This window comes from Egretta garzetta, unplaced genomic scaffold (genome assembly GCF_000687185.1).
Source record: "Egretta garzetta isolate BGI_Z169 unplaced genomic scaffold, ASM68718v1 scaffold51, whole genome shotgun sequence".
In the NCBI taxonomy this organism is placed as follows: domain Eukaryota; kingdom Metazoa; phylum Chordata; class Aves; order Pelecaniformes; family Ardeidae; genus Egretta; species Egretta garzetta.
Genome location: NW_009258549.1, coordinates 3183192 through 3195073, shown reverse-complemented (window position 1 = coordinate 3195073; position 11882 = coordinate 3183192). Strand labels below are relative to the sequence as shown.

Below are 11882 nucleotides of genomic sequence, written 5' to 3'. Positions count from 1 at the left end.
CCCTATTGGAAAGTCCAGGTGTGCCAAAAGCAACCGAGTGCGAAGTAAGAGGCAAGTGGGAACAAACCAGCCCATGGTTTTGGAGAGGAGCCAAAAGCCCAAACCTTCAGCTGATGCCTCAGCTGCTGCCAAAAACCCAAGCCCCGCGTTACTTGCCCGCAGACCGCGTACCGGAGCTGAGCACTATCTGCCAGCCGTGACCCTGCCTGGCTATCCTGCCACTATTTAAAGATTTTGTTATAAATGGGCGTGCTGCTCAGCTAATGGAGAGCTTAAAATAAAAAAGTCCACGGTGATCCTTCAGCAGCAGAGATGGTGAGGACCGCAGTTTCAGGTGGCATCGAAGGGTTGCAGACCCTCATATTCCAAGGCAGCCTGGGAGTTTCCAGGTCTCCCTCTGATGGCTTATTTCCACCCTAGGCTGGGATGGACACGACCCCACTGAGCATTTTTTGGAAAATGGCCTTTCTCAGTGCTGCAGGGGCCCCCCTGCTTGTCCTGGGATCACGAGGTGTATGGTGGGGCAGAAGGTGCAGACAGCTGCCAGCAAGGGCACCTCACCAACGCCCCACCGAGCCTCCGGCGCTGGGTGCTCCCCACTGGGCTGCTGGAAAGGTTTCTCAGGGGAGAAGAAGCAAGGAGGGACAGAAAATTAGGGATGGGAGGGACGATGGGGCATCTCCTGTCCCCCGCCCCGGCACCTCCACCTGTTGCAGAGGTAACGGTGGTTTGGGGAGGAGCAGGAGCGCAAACAGAGAAGGCTTTTGGGGATGGCTCAGGTCAGAGGCACCGCTTTGACTCGAGAGTAACGCATGCCCTGGCTCCGCACTGAAACCAGCCCTGACATGGCCTCCGCTTTTGGTCAGCAATTTCTGGAGGTCCTCAAAGGCAGCAAGGACGCTGCAAAGCTCTTTCCAGTCTTTGCTGGATTTTTTCCACACCCCTGGCGTGCAGCGAGGCACATATGGCTTCGGTCCTTCCCAAGAGTATCTAAAGCCTTTGCATCATCTTCGGCCCTGCCGAATCCTCAGCACGCCGCTTCAGCTCGGCTGCCCACCCATGAGCATCGGGACCAGGACCTTCTCCCAGCCTGCCTCACCAGCCACAGCCCGAGCTCCTCGAACGACCCTCAGCCAGCGCCCACAGCTTGGGGACACACGGAGCGTCCCCGTCTCTCCTGTTCCAGGGACAGAGCTTCTCATTTCTACCCTTGTCTCGCAGGGGGATAGCTCTTGAAAAATGAGATTAGCTGCCTTTACGGCAGACTTACTCTGCATATCCAGAGCTTAATTTGCCAGCTCCTCTCCAGCAGGCTTGTGGTGTGTAGCTGCACTGTTTTTCTCTCTTTCTGCCTAGGACTTTATGCTTCTAGTGGTTTTGAATTTCACTACGCTGCAAAAGGGCCCCTGCTCTTGTTTCTCCAGATCACTCTGGTTCTGTCCTCTTCCATCCACTCCCTCATTTTAAAGGGGCAGGGAAGAGGAGGTTTTTCCACTGTTGTTACAGCCTACGTCTTCCCATCACCCCCCGAGGACAACGTTAAATACCGACATTCACTCGCAAGCCTCCTTCCCCTGTACACAACATTCAGCCTGCTGACCCGGACTCCTAAAGCCATGGCTTACATAGCGCGCACAGAAAACCTGTTTTCCTCCTCTTTTTTCCCAGTGGCTGTACAGACACATCTTAGCGTGATCCACCCGCTCCTACCCACTTTATTTTTTTTTTGTACTTCATAAACTGGTAATTATGCCAAAGAATAAGTTTGTTTTGCGTGATCTGCTTTATATAAGTGCATTTGGCAACTCTTAAACTTTTATCTGGAGCATCCACATGCTGGAATATTTCCCACTGGAACTGTTCTTGGTATAAGTTAGCAAATACCATAGATAAATGGGATGGGGGAATAAGCAAGAAAGACTTGTTTATACAGCTATCAAAAGCCATTGCCAGATTAGGGAAGACAGAATAGGATAAAACCTCTTCAGCTCCATTTTTGTCCATACCAGGATCACACCATCCTATTAAATAGCCACACAACAACCTGGAGGAAAGGGTAGGATCTGCAGGTCAAACGACATTCTGGGGTGGTCCTGGACAACAAGGCCAGGCTGGGCTCAGACACCTGAACTCCCAGCTCCCTGCAGGGCAGAGGACACGGGTGAGGGACTGCCAGCCCCTGCCTCGCTCAGCCTGGGGGACAAGGCACCAAACCTCGCACTGGCCTCTCCCTCCACGCCACTGAACACCACTTTCCCCAGCAGGGTTAGAAAGGTCTTGACAGTAGGTGCCTGTGCCGGCATGTTCAGCACACCCAGCCTTCCCGGGAACTCCAGGAGGACAGGGAAACACAAAGTTCTGCAGGCAGCCCGGCAGCTGAGAGCCCCACACAATTCACGTGAAACCCCGCAGGGCAAAGCCGTGCCAGCGGGACCTGGAGGGAGTGGTGGCGGAGAGCCACCAACCGACGTGCAACGGATCCCTGTTGTGCCTTCCAAGGAAACGAGCGTTTCTCACCGCTCTGATCCTGCCCACGTATTTCTCAGTGAACTCTGCTCTTGCCTCGGGGCACTCGGTGCTATTTGATTTATCCAAAGGGATAAATCCCCCTCTGCTCCTCTCTAAGTTGGCACGCCACGAGCACCTTGAACCTGCATGCACCAGGGCTTGGCTACACGCTGGCCTTGACTGTAGCATCCTCTGCTACTTCATCCTGATCCCTTCCCTTCTTCCTTCCTAAAGTGACCAGCCTGGAAGCAAAAGTATATCCGGCAGGGAACCCGGGCCAGTTCCCTCACTTGCCCTTTCTCCTGTAATCTCCTCCAGCCCTCTCTTGGCTTTGCCTGGTGCCTTATCACAACCAGGCACCGTGGCACAGCAGTCACCCCCGAGGCCTCCCTGTTTGCTGGGGAAAGGCTCCTTCCCCCGGGAGCCAGGCTGAAGGGGAAGGCTGGAGCAGGGAGGGAAGAGGCTCGCTTGCCGCCTGCTGTCAGAAGCCTGAACTGAAGCAGAAGATGGCCGTGATGCTGCTGCCTCCGCCAGCTCGTCCAGGCCTCAGCTGACCCAACACGTAGCCGGCTGACCATCAGGACCCCGCCTGCCTCGCTGCACCGACAGGAGGGTGCACATCTGCATCTTGAAGGCAGCTGCACCACGGGAGTTTTGGTTCTACCCACACACAACTTCCTGCCACGCAGAAGCCTGTACAGGAAAACCGCGTTACAAACTCCACCTGCCCTCTACAACAGGACAAAGACTGTACACTTTTAAGTCACCTGCAAGGGCTCAGGCCACTTCTACCACAGAAGCTGGGCTGCGGCAAGGTGCAACCCCCTGTTCTGGAGGAATAGAGGGTTTCACCAGGAAGAGCTGTCACACCCCCACACGACATTGTAAGGAAGAGAGCAAACCACACAGGTGCCAATGAGTGTAGCTATAAGTTATTTATTCTGCAAAATAGAGGTATCTTCTATGGAGTTGAACACTGGAATCACAGCATTATGAACCAAGTTGTGAAAACATTATGACAGCACGCACACACGCAGGCACACGCACGTACACCTACACACGCGCACACACAGTGCCTCTGTACAGGCTCCTACCCTTGCGTTATCCAGGGGGAGCCCTCTCTGCATCTTTATTTGCAAAAAGCCGCAGCGAGGGTTGCGTTCAAGACCCCTTCCCCTATTCACAGGGCTTCCGAGGAAACACAGTTGGTCAGGACTGAGTGCGTGGCACAGGCAACATGCGTGTGGCGAGGGCCGCACGCGCTCCCCGGCCCAGTGTTCAGCACGTCCTGGATAGGAGTTAAGTCTCGGCAGAACACAGCCCTCGGTGGAGCGCTCTCGTGCTTCCCTCAGTCTTTGCTCACCCAGCCGAGTGCAGGGTGTCTGGAAGAGGCAGATTTCCACATTAGGACACAGTCAGTACTCCCTGCTCACCATGGTCCATGTTCCAAAGCCGGTAAAACTCTGCAAAATCCACGTAGGGCTCCACGCGCCCATCTTCATCTGGCTGGAGCGAGTGGGTGGGTCGGGAGCGGAAGAGACCCCCGTCTGAACTTGAGCTGCTGCTCTGCGTGTGAGTATTGGTCGACTGGAGCGTCACAGTTGGGCTTTGGCTATGGAGAGAAGGAACACAAGCGTTTTTATTTTTTCCCAGTCTGATGCTTTGGACAAGAAAAGGACAAGTGCCAGCATCTCCACAGGTCAAGCTATCCTCAGCAAACAGGTAAAGAGTTGCAGCCTCTTGCTCTATCAGAGCACTAGAAGTGTTGAGAACTGCTTGGAATTGATGAACTCCAGAGATATCTGATTCACATTTAACTGGAAGGCCTTAAGTACAACCAGGCGTCTAAGGAACAGAGAAGAGGAAACAGGAAAAACATTTTTTTTGGGAGGGGGGGGCGGGGGGGGGGAAGAAAAAAAAGAAGGCACACACTCTGCTGGCCTCCCCATACCCATACAGTACGAGCTTTACGGGAAGAATCTGGCAGCAAGGGAAGTTATTCTTGCGTGGCCTGCGTGGCAGCCAAAGCAGCTCAAGCGCTTCAGCCTCATTGTTTCTGGAGCTACCAGAACACAATAACCAGAGAGTTTCTTCACTCCGCAGCGTGTACACACACCCTGTGCCAAACGCTGAACCTAAACCGGAGCCGCTAACTAGTATGATCCTGCAAATTGGACCCAAATAGGATCTGGTTCTAATCTTTAGCCTTTTTTTCTACCCTGGCCTCCACCTCTGAGCACGCCAACCTGTGCAGTGCAGCCTCGCCGGTGGCCTTACAGGTGACTTGCATAGCCCCTCTTCCTCATTAAAATGAAGGGCACCCACATTCCCTCCATGCACAGCACCCAACACACTTGGCACAGAAGATCCATAGAGAATGGCTGCTCGCTGCCAGAGTGCCCTCCGCAAACAGCAGCAGATGCTGCTCCCAAGGCATGTTCCCAGAGCTGGCTTCAGAGCTGCTCACTTTACTCATTCCCACTCCTCACGCAATTGCTTTCCAGCTAACACATTATGCTGGCTGTCAATACTGCACTCAGGAGGGCCACGCTCCAGATAAGGGAATGATTGACAGGTAACTGACAGATGTCTCTCTGCTTTTCAACCACTTTACACAGTGTGAGGTGCAGGGAAAAACCGCGGGTAGCAAGAGAGCAGGACTTTTACTTAGTGAGGGTGGGGGTGGCTTCATCCAGAGTCGAGCTGCTGTGGGCACCGTTGACCATCTGGCCTTGGGAAGGCATGACAAGAGACAGCGTGACACTCGTCTTGCTTGTGCTTTGGGAGCTGGAATACGGCACAGAGACTGGGTAGACACGACCTCCTGTGAAGGGAGAAACGAAGAGTTACAAGATGTAGTCGAGACGTGAGTGACTGGGGGTGCGCGGCGGCAAAGAAAGGCCAAAGAACCCAAGAATTGATATTAAACAACCTTTCTTAGATGCTGTACTGTATTCTGCCAAATTTTCACAGACTCCATGTCTCAGAAGCCAATAATGCCTTTAATAAGAAAATTCCTTCTATGCTGAGTATCTCCTCTCCTGGTATTAGGTCAGTGCTGGATGGATCAAGAGACCTTATCTTTCACCCTCCATTTGGTTTCATTCTCTCCCCAACAAACCTTGCGTCGGTGTCAGCGTGGGCTGGCTCATCTCACCCAGGGGGTACCCAAAATTCCTCACAAGCAGCGTCATGTCTTCGTGCCGGGGACAGAACTTGGAGCGTTCCCCACCACTGGCAAAAGTGTCACAGTGGATCCGCTTAACCCGGTCCACTACTGCTTGTGCCACAGCATCCAGCGATGTCTGCTTGGCAAACTCTGTGGCTATCATGGCTGCAATTTCCTGAGCAGAGAAGGAAAAAAGGGGAAAAGGAGAAAAAAAAAAAAAAAAAAAAAAAAAAAAAAAAAAGAGAGAGAAGGATGTTTAGGAGATTTTGGAAGAAACCTTTTCCTGCCATCTGATCTAAGAGTTTTTATGGCAACTCGTCCAACTGGGATGCTTGCCAGTCTCACCTGCTGATGTGTGCCCCTGTGCCTTGAATCATCCCATTCCCTTTAATGGGCTACTCCTAAGGGGCAGACGGCTGCCCAGAAGAACTGGCTGGGCAAAGCATCTCCCATATCATTACAGATTGGAATGGGGTGGCACAGGCATTCAACCTGGCCCAGCAATCACAGGACAGATGAGGAGGAACGTCTGTATGAGGGCAGCTGCCACTGCCGGCGCGCGTCAGTAGCCAAGGGAACGTTCCCCGTGTGAGCAGGCTCACCTGGTTGGCCTGCCCAGGCCCGTGAGCTGCCTCCAGCGCTTTGTAGAGCCCTTCAGACATGAGCACCAAGAAGCCGGTCACCCCATCCAGCGAGTGCCCTCCATGGATTTCAGGCTCAGCTATGATGGGCTTTGATTTAGCAGCACTGGAAAGAAACAGTGTTATTTAACAGTGACATAGCAGGTGAGAATGGAGGGGTCACAAAGAAAAGGAAGGCTTGAAACCACCAAGTTGAGTTTTGCTGACCTGAGCAGTTCAATATCAGTATAGCCATATTTGACTTTGTAATCTCCAATGCGCCGAGTGCTTTCCTGCCCACGAATAGTTCCCACTTGTTTTATTTTCCCTGCATCCAAGCCTGCCAGATTGAAAAACAAGAAAGTTTAATTGACTCTGGGAAAGTTGCAGGATTTCCTCTGGTTACACTGTCAGGAACGAGAAAAGAAATATCCACAGCTAAAGAGAACTGTAAGACAAAATGAGATGCCAAAGAATCATTAGGAGCCCAATGGGGAGAAAAGGAAGAGTGGTTTCCTGTGTTCCAAGGGACATCTTTTCATTAGTTGCGATCTGGGAAGGAGAGAGAAGGAGAGAGACACACACAGCCCGACATGCGCACTCTGAATGCAATGGTTGGCCCTGAGACAAAGCCCACATCCTGGTCCAAAGCCACCGGCGGCAGCTGGCCCGGGCACACAGGCATTCGTGGAAAAGGCAGGGGAACATCTGCGCCTGTCAGCTCTGGACTGCGTGATGGGAGAAGGCAGGAAGGAGGAAAATGTATGTGAAGGATTCTGCTTTTTCTCCCACCTATTACAGATCCCTGCTCCTAAACTCCACATGACAATTTCACTGATACACTGGATTGCAGAGGGAGAAACACAGAACTACCTACAAGAGGTGCTGGGTTTGCTCAAGTGCTCAAACTGATGTGGGCTACTCCTAAGATAAGGACAATGACCAAACAAGTATTTATTTAAATAAATTTAAGGGGATATACCTCTGGAAGGGACTAGGAAGGAATCCCATCTTGAAGAAGGTTCTAACAGGGACCATCTGGATGCAGGACTCAGAGCAGATGAGCCACTTACCTGGTCTGTTCTGGCAATTCCCCTTTCCCAGTTATACCTAGAGCTAACAGGCAGAAAATGTTATTTTGAGATTTTTATCTAGGGATGGCTGTCCTCAGTACAAGGTGAAGGCAGGGGTCCAACTGAAACTCTCCCTCCAAGTCAAACCAAGCCTCACTGCACAGATGGCTCCACACCTACCCCAGCAGTAAGACACAACTCTGCCATCTGCTGCAGACCAGAACTGACTCATCAACATGGCCTGGCTCATTTGCCAGCTCCTGGCAGGGGGATACACGCCATCGACAGACACAAACACAGGGAGGCTCACAGCATGCCAGAGAGGTTGCGTCTAAATCACAGCAACTCTCCTGGATCACTGAACAAGCTGCAATGTGCTGGGTGAAGAGCCACAAAGGCGTAAGACCTCTCCCTCCCTTCTCCCTGGAGCAGTGCGACACAGACACCATCATGACAAATGCCGTCCCCACTACGTCTTACCACAGTGCTTCAACTTAGCTCTACAACAACCTCCTTCGGGCCCCCAAAACGGCCCGTGCACGCTGGCTTGCTCCACAGGCTCTCTCTTCTGCTGGGACTGCCAGCAGGAGAGCCACTGCTGTGCCAGCTAAGGTCAGTATTTTGAGCAGATCCCTATTCTGCTACAGACTGCAGCTAAATTCTGCATTTTTGGCAGCAGAAAGGCAGTCAAAAGGTCTCTTTCCCAGGATTCTTGTATTCAGTCTTCTGTTTCATAGCACATACCCCTCCTGCAGGAGTACGAGTGAAAGAGGAAAGGGAAGAGAAATAGAATAAAACAAGACCCAGCAGCAGAAAATTACCATGTCAACAGCCTCACCAGATAATAATGTATCTACCAGGTGAACCTAAAGAAGAATGCTAAGTTAGATCTACCTAAACAAAGGTACAGAACATAAGTATCTCAAAAAGAAGAATTCAACACTAGCAATCACACAAGTGGTCTGGGCTAGTTCTAGACCAAGAAAGAAAACATGTCAAACACTGTAAAGGAAAAGGGAAATTGCCTAAAGCAAAATGTCAGCATTTGGAGTTCAATAGTTACTGATGTGAGAGCAGTAAGTGCCACTGCTTGGCCTGGCTCAGTGTGAAGCGTAGCTGCCTTCTTTGCAGCAGCTTGTACAAAGGATATTGAAACACACCATCCCAGGGGTGCGGCATCACACAGAACTTAACCCAGCATAACTGTGGTTTGCCTCCAAAGCAGCAGTCATGCACTGTCCATCCCACTTCTACCCTCTGGCTGCGTGTGTCCACTCCCGCTTTCCTATCAACTCCAGCAATCACACAGCTGGAAGGCAAATCAACGTCAGTTTGGCACTCAAGACGCAAAACTAACTCTCAAAACTTGGGAGGAAAAAGACAGGTTTCTGCTGGTTCAGTGAGCTGAACTTACACTGTAGCCTCACAGTGGCTAGATATATGGGAAAAGGCAGCACTGAGCTTGCCACTTGAAACCACAGTAAGCTTCTTTTTGTGGTTATTTATTGTTTCCAGTGGCTCGAGTCATTCCCAGTGCCCCAGACAAATAATGGAGGCATACGATGGTCTCATATAAGAACATGAAACCCAACACTCACCCAGCTGGGAGAAGCGAAAAAGTTCATCCTCATTCTCTGTCGTATGGTCCACATTGAGCTGAGTCACCTGCAGCCCATCCACCGTGGACTTGCATAACAGTGCCCGATTGGTACCTGCAGTGGGAGCAGCGAGATGAGGCACCAGATAGCTCTGCCGTTAAGAGGGAGAACATAAACAAATGGAAAAGGAAGAGGAGAGGGGAATAAAGACAGAAAAGAAGAGAAAGGCTCATGTACTGTCTCATCGTGATCTCCAAAAAGTAGCCTTGCTAGCAGCATAGTAGGCCTGCTAGGCAGCTCTTCATCCAGGCCTGAGCTGGTACCTCACAAGAAAGCTCTCCACTTCTCAGTGAGCCCGCAGTACTGCCTCTCAACCCATTTCCCCTCTGTTCTTTGGTCATAAACATTGCATCAGCCAACATCTGCAGAGATAAAGAGCCAGGCTGATTTCAAGTGCTCCTATAAGTAACAAGCGTATTGCTCCTTGGCCACAGACCAAGGAAACTGTCCTCCATATTCAAATCTTTTGTTCATTTCCTAGAACCGCAGCCATCCTCAGAAATGCCTAGACTGAGGTGCTGACAAAAAACAACTCACCCACATTGGCAATATAGAGCTTGTTATTGAGAACAACAGCCACAATAGCCATGGCTCCTCCAGAGATCTCCTGCTCTACAGCCTTCAATCTCTCCACAATCTTCTGGTACTGAGGTGGCAGCTGGTGGTGAGGGACACCCTGGAACCCAAAATGAGGAGGAGGCTTAAACACACAGTCCACAACACAGAAACTACAGCTGGAATCAAAATTCTGTAGGGGGGACGACTCATCTTGGCATATCTTAGCCTCATGCCAAGACTGCAAGACATGCAATTGTTTGTTCAGTCCTAACAAACAACACTGCTCCGATAAGTCTCTGGAGGTGACAGTCCAGTTCACCTGAAGAACAGAATCCACATCTGCCCAGATGCAATGCTAATTTGAGGCCTTGCCTCTCATCTGTGTCATATGGCGTTGAACTCCTCTCCATGATATGTTCAGTTCCTTACTAAGATAACTGATGAAGGGTCTAATTAGTGCCAGTACGAACAGTGGGAAGTCTGGGAGATGGACCAAGACGTTTGCTTTACCTCACACAAGCTTCCAAAAGAGAGCTACAGAAAAATAACTTTCAATTACAGCCTCCCTTGGACCAGACTGACTAATATGCCCAAGACTCATCCAGCAATCTCTATTCTTAAGGCTACATTACCTCTGGTAGCTGGGACTGCAGGCTGGCCTTCTCTGCCAAGGCATCATCAATGGACTCCAGGAAACTTCTTTCTACCACATCAAAAGCCTAAAAAGAGCCATAAAGAGAAACTGAACTCTCATCCAATATCTACAGACCTTCGAGGCTACCCATCTCTACCTCCCTAAGACTGGCTCAGTGTGGTTGATCACTGTACACAGAGACATTCAAGGATTGCCGTGTCACATTGAAAGGCAATTATTTTAGTGCAACTAGTTAACAGCTTGTAAAAACAATCTGCAATTACTCAAAACAGGAGACAATAACATAGAAGTTACATTAAAGCAATGTCAGAGACCTATCTGATTTTGTGCGTTGATTGTAAGAACTTGTCCATCACTCAAGAAAGCACACTCACAAATCTGTCTCCCCACACATTAACTTCCCCCTTTCACTCATTGTCACCTCCTTCACAGGCTGACTTGTTGCTGCATGTCCAGTGAAGCCCAGCTGCAGCTTCCTGGAGAGCTCTCAGCAGCGAGCTGACAGAGCCAGGGGGACAGATGGGTATGAGGCGGGAGTGAAACAAAGCCCTACAGCTGCTCAGGATGAGTGCAATCACAACCATTGGCAGATGTTTCCAACCCCCACAGAAACCAGATGCTGCTCCCCTGGTGATAAAAAGAAGAGGTGGGTAGTGTGAGAAGCAGGAGCCATTCCCAGCCAAAGCTTCTTTACCTGCAGGAGAACTCGACGCACATCAGCATCACTGTGATCTGCATGTAGTTGACCCAGCAGCAATTCTGCAGAAAGCCTCTGACCCACGAAGTTGGTGACTCGATTGCCATCATAGCCATTGAAGACACCATAGAGGTAGCAGTTGTTCTCGCTCCTGTCAAAGAGGGCAGAAGCAGAGAGGTCACAGATGTCTGTGAGACACAGACATATGCAACAAGTTCCACACAGACATATGCAACAAGTTCCTCCAGACACCTCCTGCATGCTCACACCCCACCCTCTTCTTCCAAGTCCTGCGTGACAAACTAAATACCGCTTTTACCTGTCCTTTCCTCTGCAGGAGTCTGTGTCCCAGGTGCAACCCACTTACCTGAATTTTAACCAGTTATCTTCCAAGGGGTGACCCTCTGTTCCCTTGCCATCTGCACTGTAGGAACGGTTCGGGGCTGAGCCGACCCCAGAGAGATGGCAGGATGGTAAGTCATCTGTCCAACTGGGCTGCTGCTCCTGGGAGGCAGAGAGAGGACAGAGACCACGTAAACTTCAAGCAGCCTGAAGTGAGGATCCTGGTCCAGCATGGGTTACAAGTCCACCCCCACCCTCTTCTCAACCCTTCTCCCTTTGCTAACAGGGGAGCACACCGCCCCAGCCAATAACTCCATATTCCCTGCTGCAGAACTGGACCACTTACCACTTCCTTTCCCGCTGAGCTCTGGCTGCAGCTCCAGCTCTCGCTAACAAAAAAACCAGCAGTGAAATTTGCACCCGACTTTGGCACTCGGTCCAGCGCAGCCCTAGCTCTTCATGCGGCGCATCAGACCCTCACGCATCCCTGGCGCGGGAGCACGGGGACGGCTCTGCTTCCCCCGGACAAGGGGACTGCTGGGGCGCTGCTGCTGCCAGCTACGAGAGGGGCATGGCGGGGGCCGCCATCTCCGGGCCGCAGG

At 51.2% G+C, this 11882-nt stretch overlaps 1 protein-coding gene across 1 annotated transcript in view; it reads right to left on the bottom strand.

Moving 5' to 3' along the window:
• Positions 1–3424: 3424 nt before the first annotated feature.
• The window catches only part of TAB1 (TGF-beta activated kinase 1 (MAP3K7) binding protein 1), a 9536-nt gene continuing 1078 nt past the window's right edge, over positions 3425–11882 (bottom strand). The window contains exons 2-12 of the mRNA XM_035903189.1: positions 11627–11735; positions 11306–11442; positions 10936–11089; positions 10219–10305; positions 9566–9704; positions 8969–9082; positions 6526–6637; positions 6280–6424; positions 5630–5852; positions 5176–5332; positions 3425–4120 (exon numbers count right to left, since the gene is read on the bottom strand). Coding sequence (XP_035759082.1) covers positions 3913–4120; positions 5176–5332; positions 5630–5852; positions 6280–6424; positions 6526–6637; positions 8969–9082; positions 9566–9704; positions 10219–10305; positions 10936–11089; positions 11306–11442; positions 11627–11735 — 1585 coding nt within the window. The 3' untranslated portion in view covers positions 3425–3912. The remainder of the gene's footprint in view (positions 4121–5175; positions 5333–5629; positions 5853–6279; positions 6425–6525; positions 6638–8968; positions 9083–9565; positions 9705–10218; positions 10306–10935; positions 11090–11305; positions 11443–11626; positions 11736–11882) is intronic.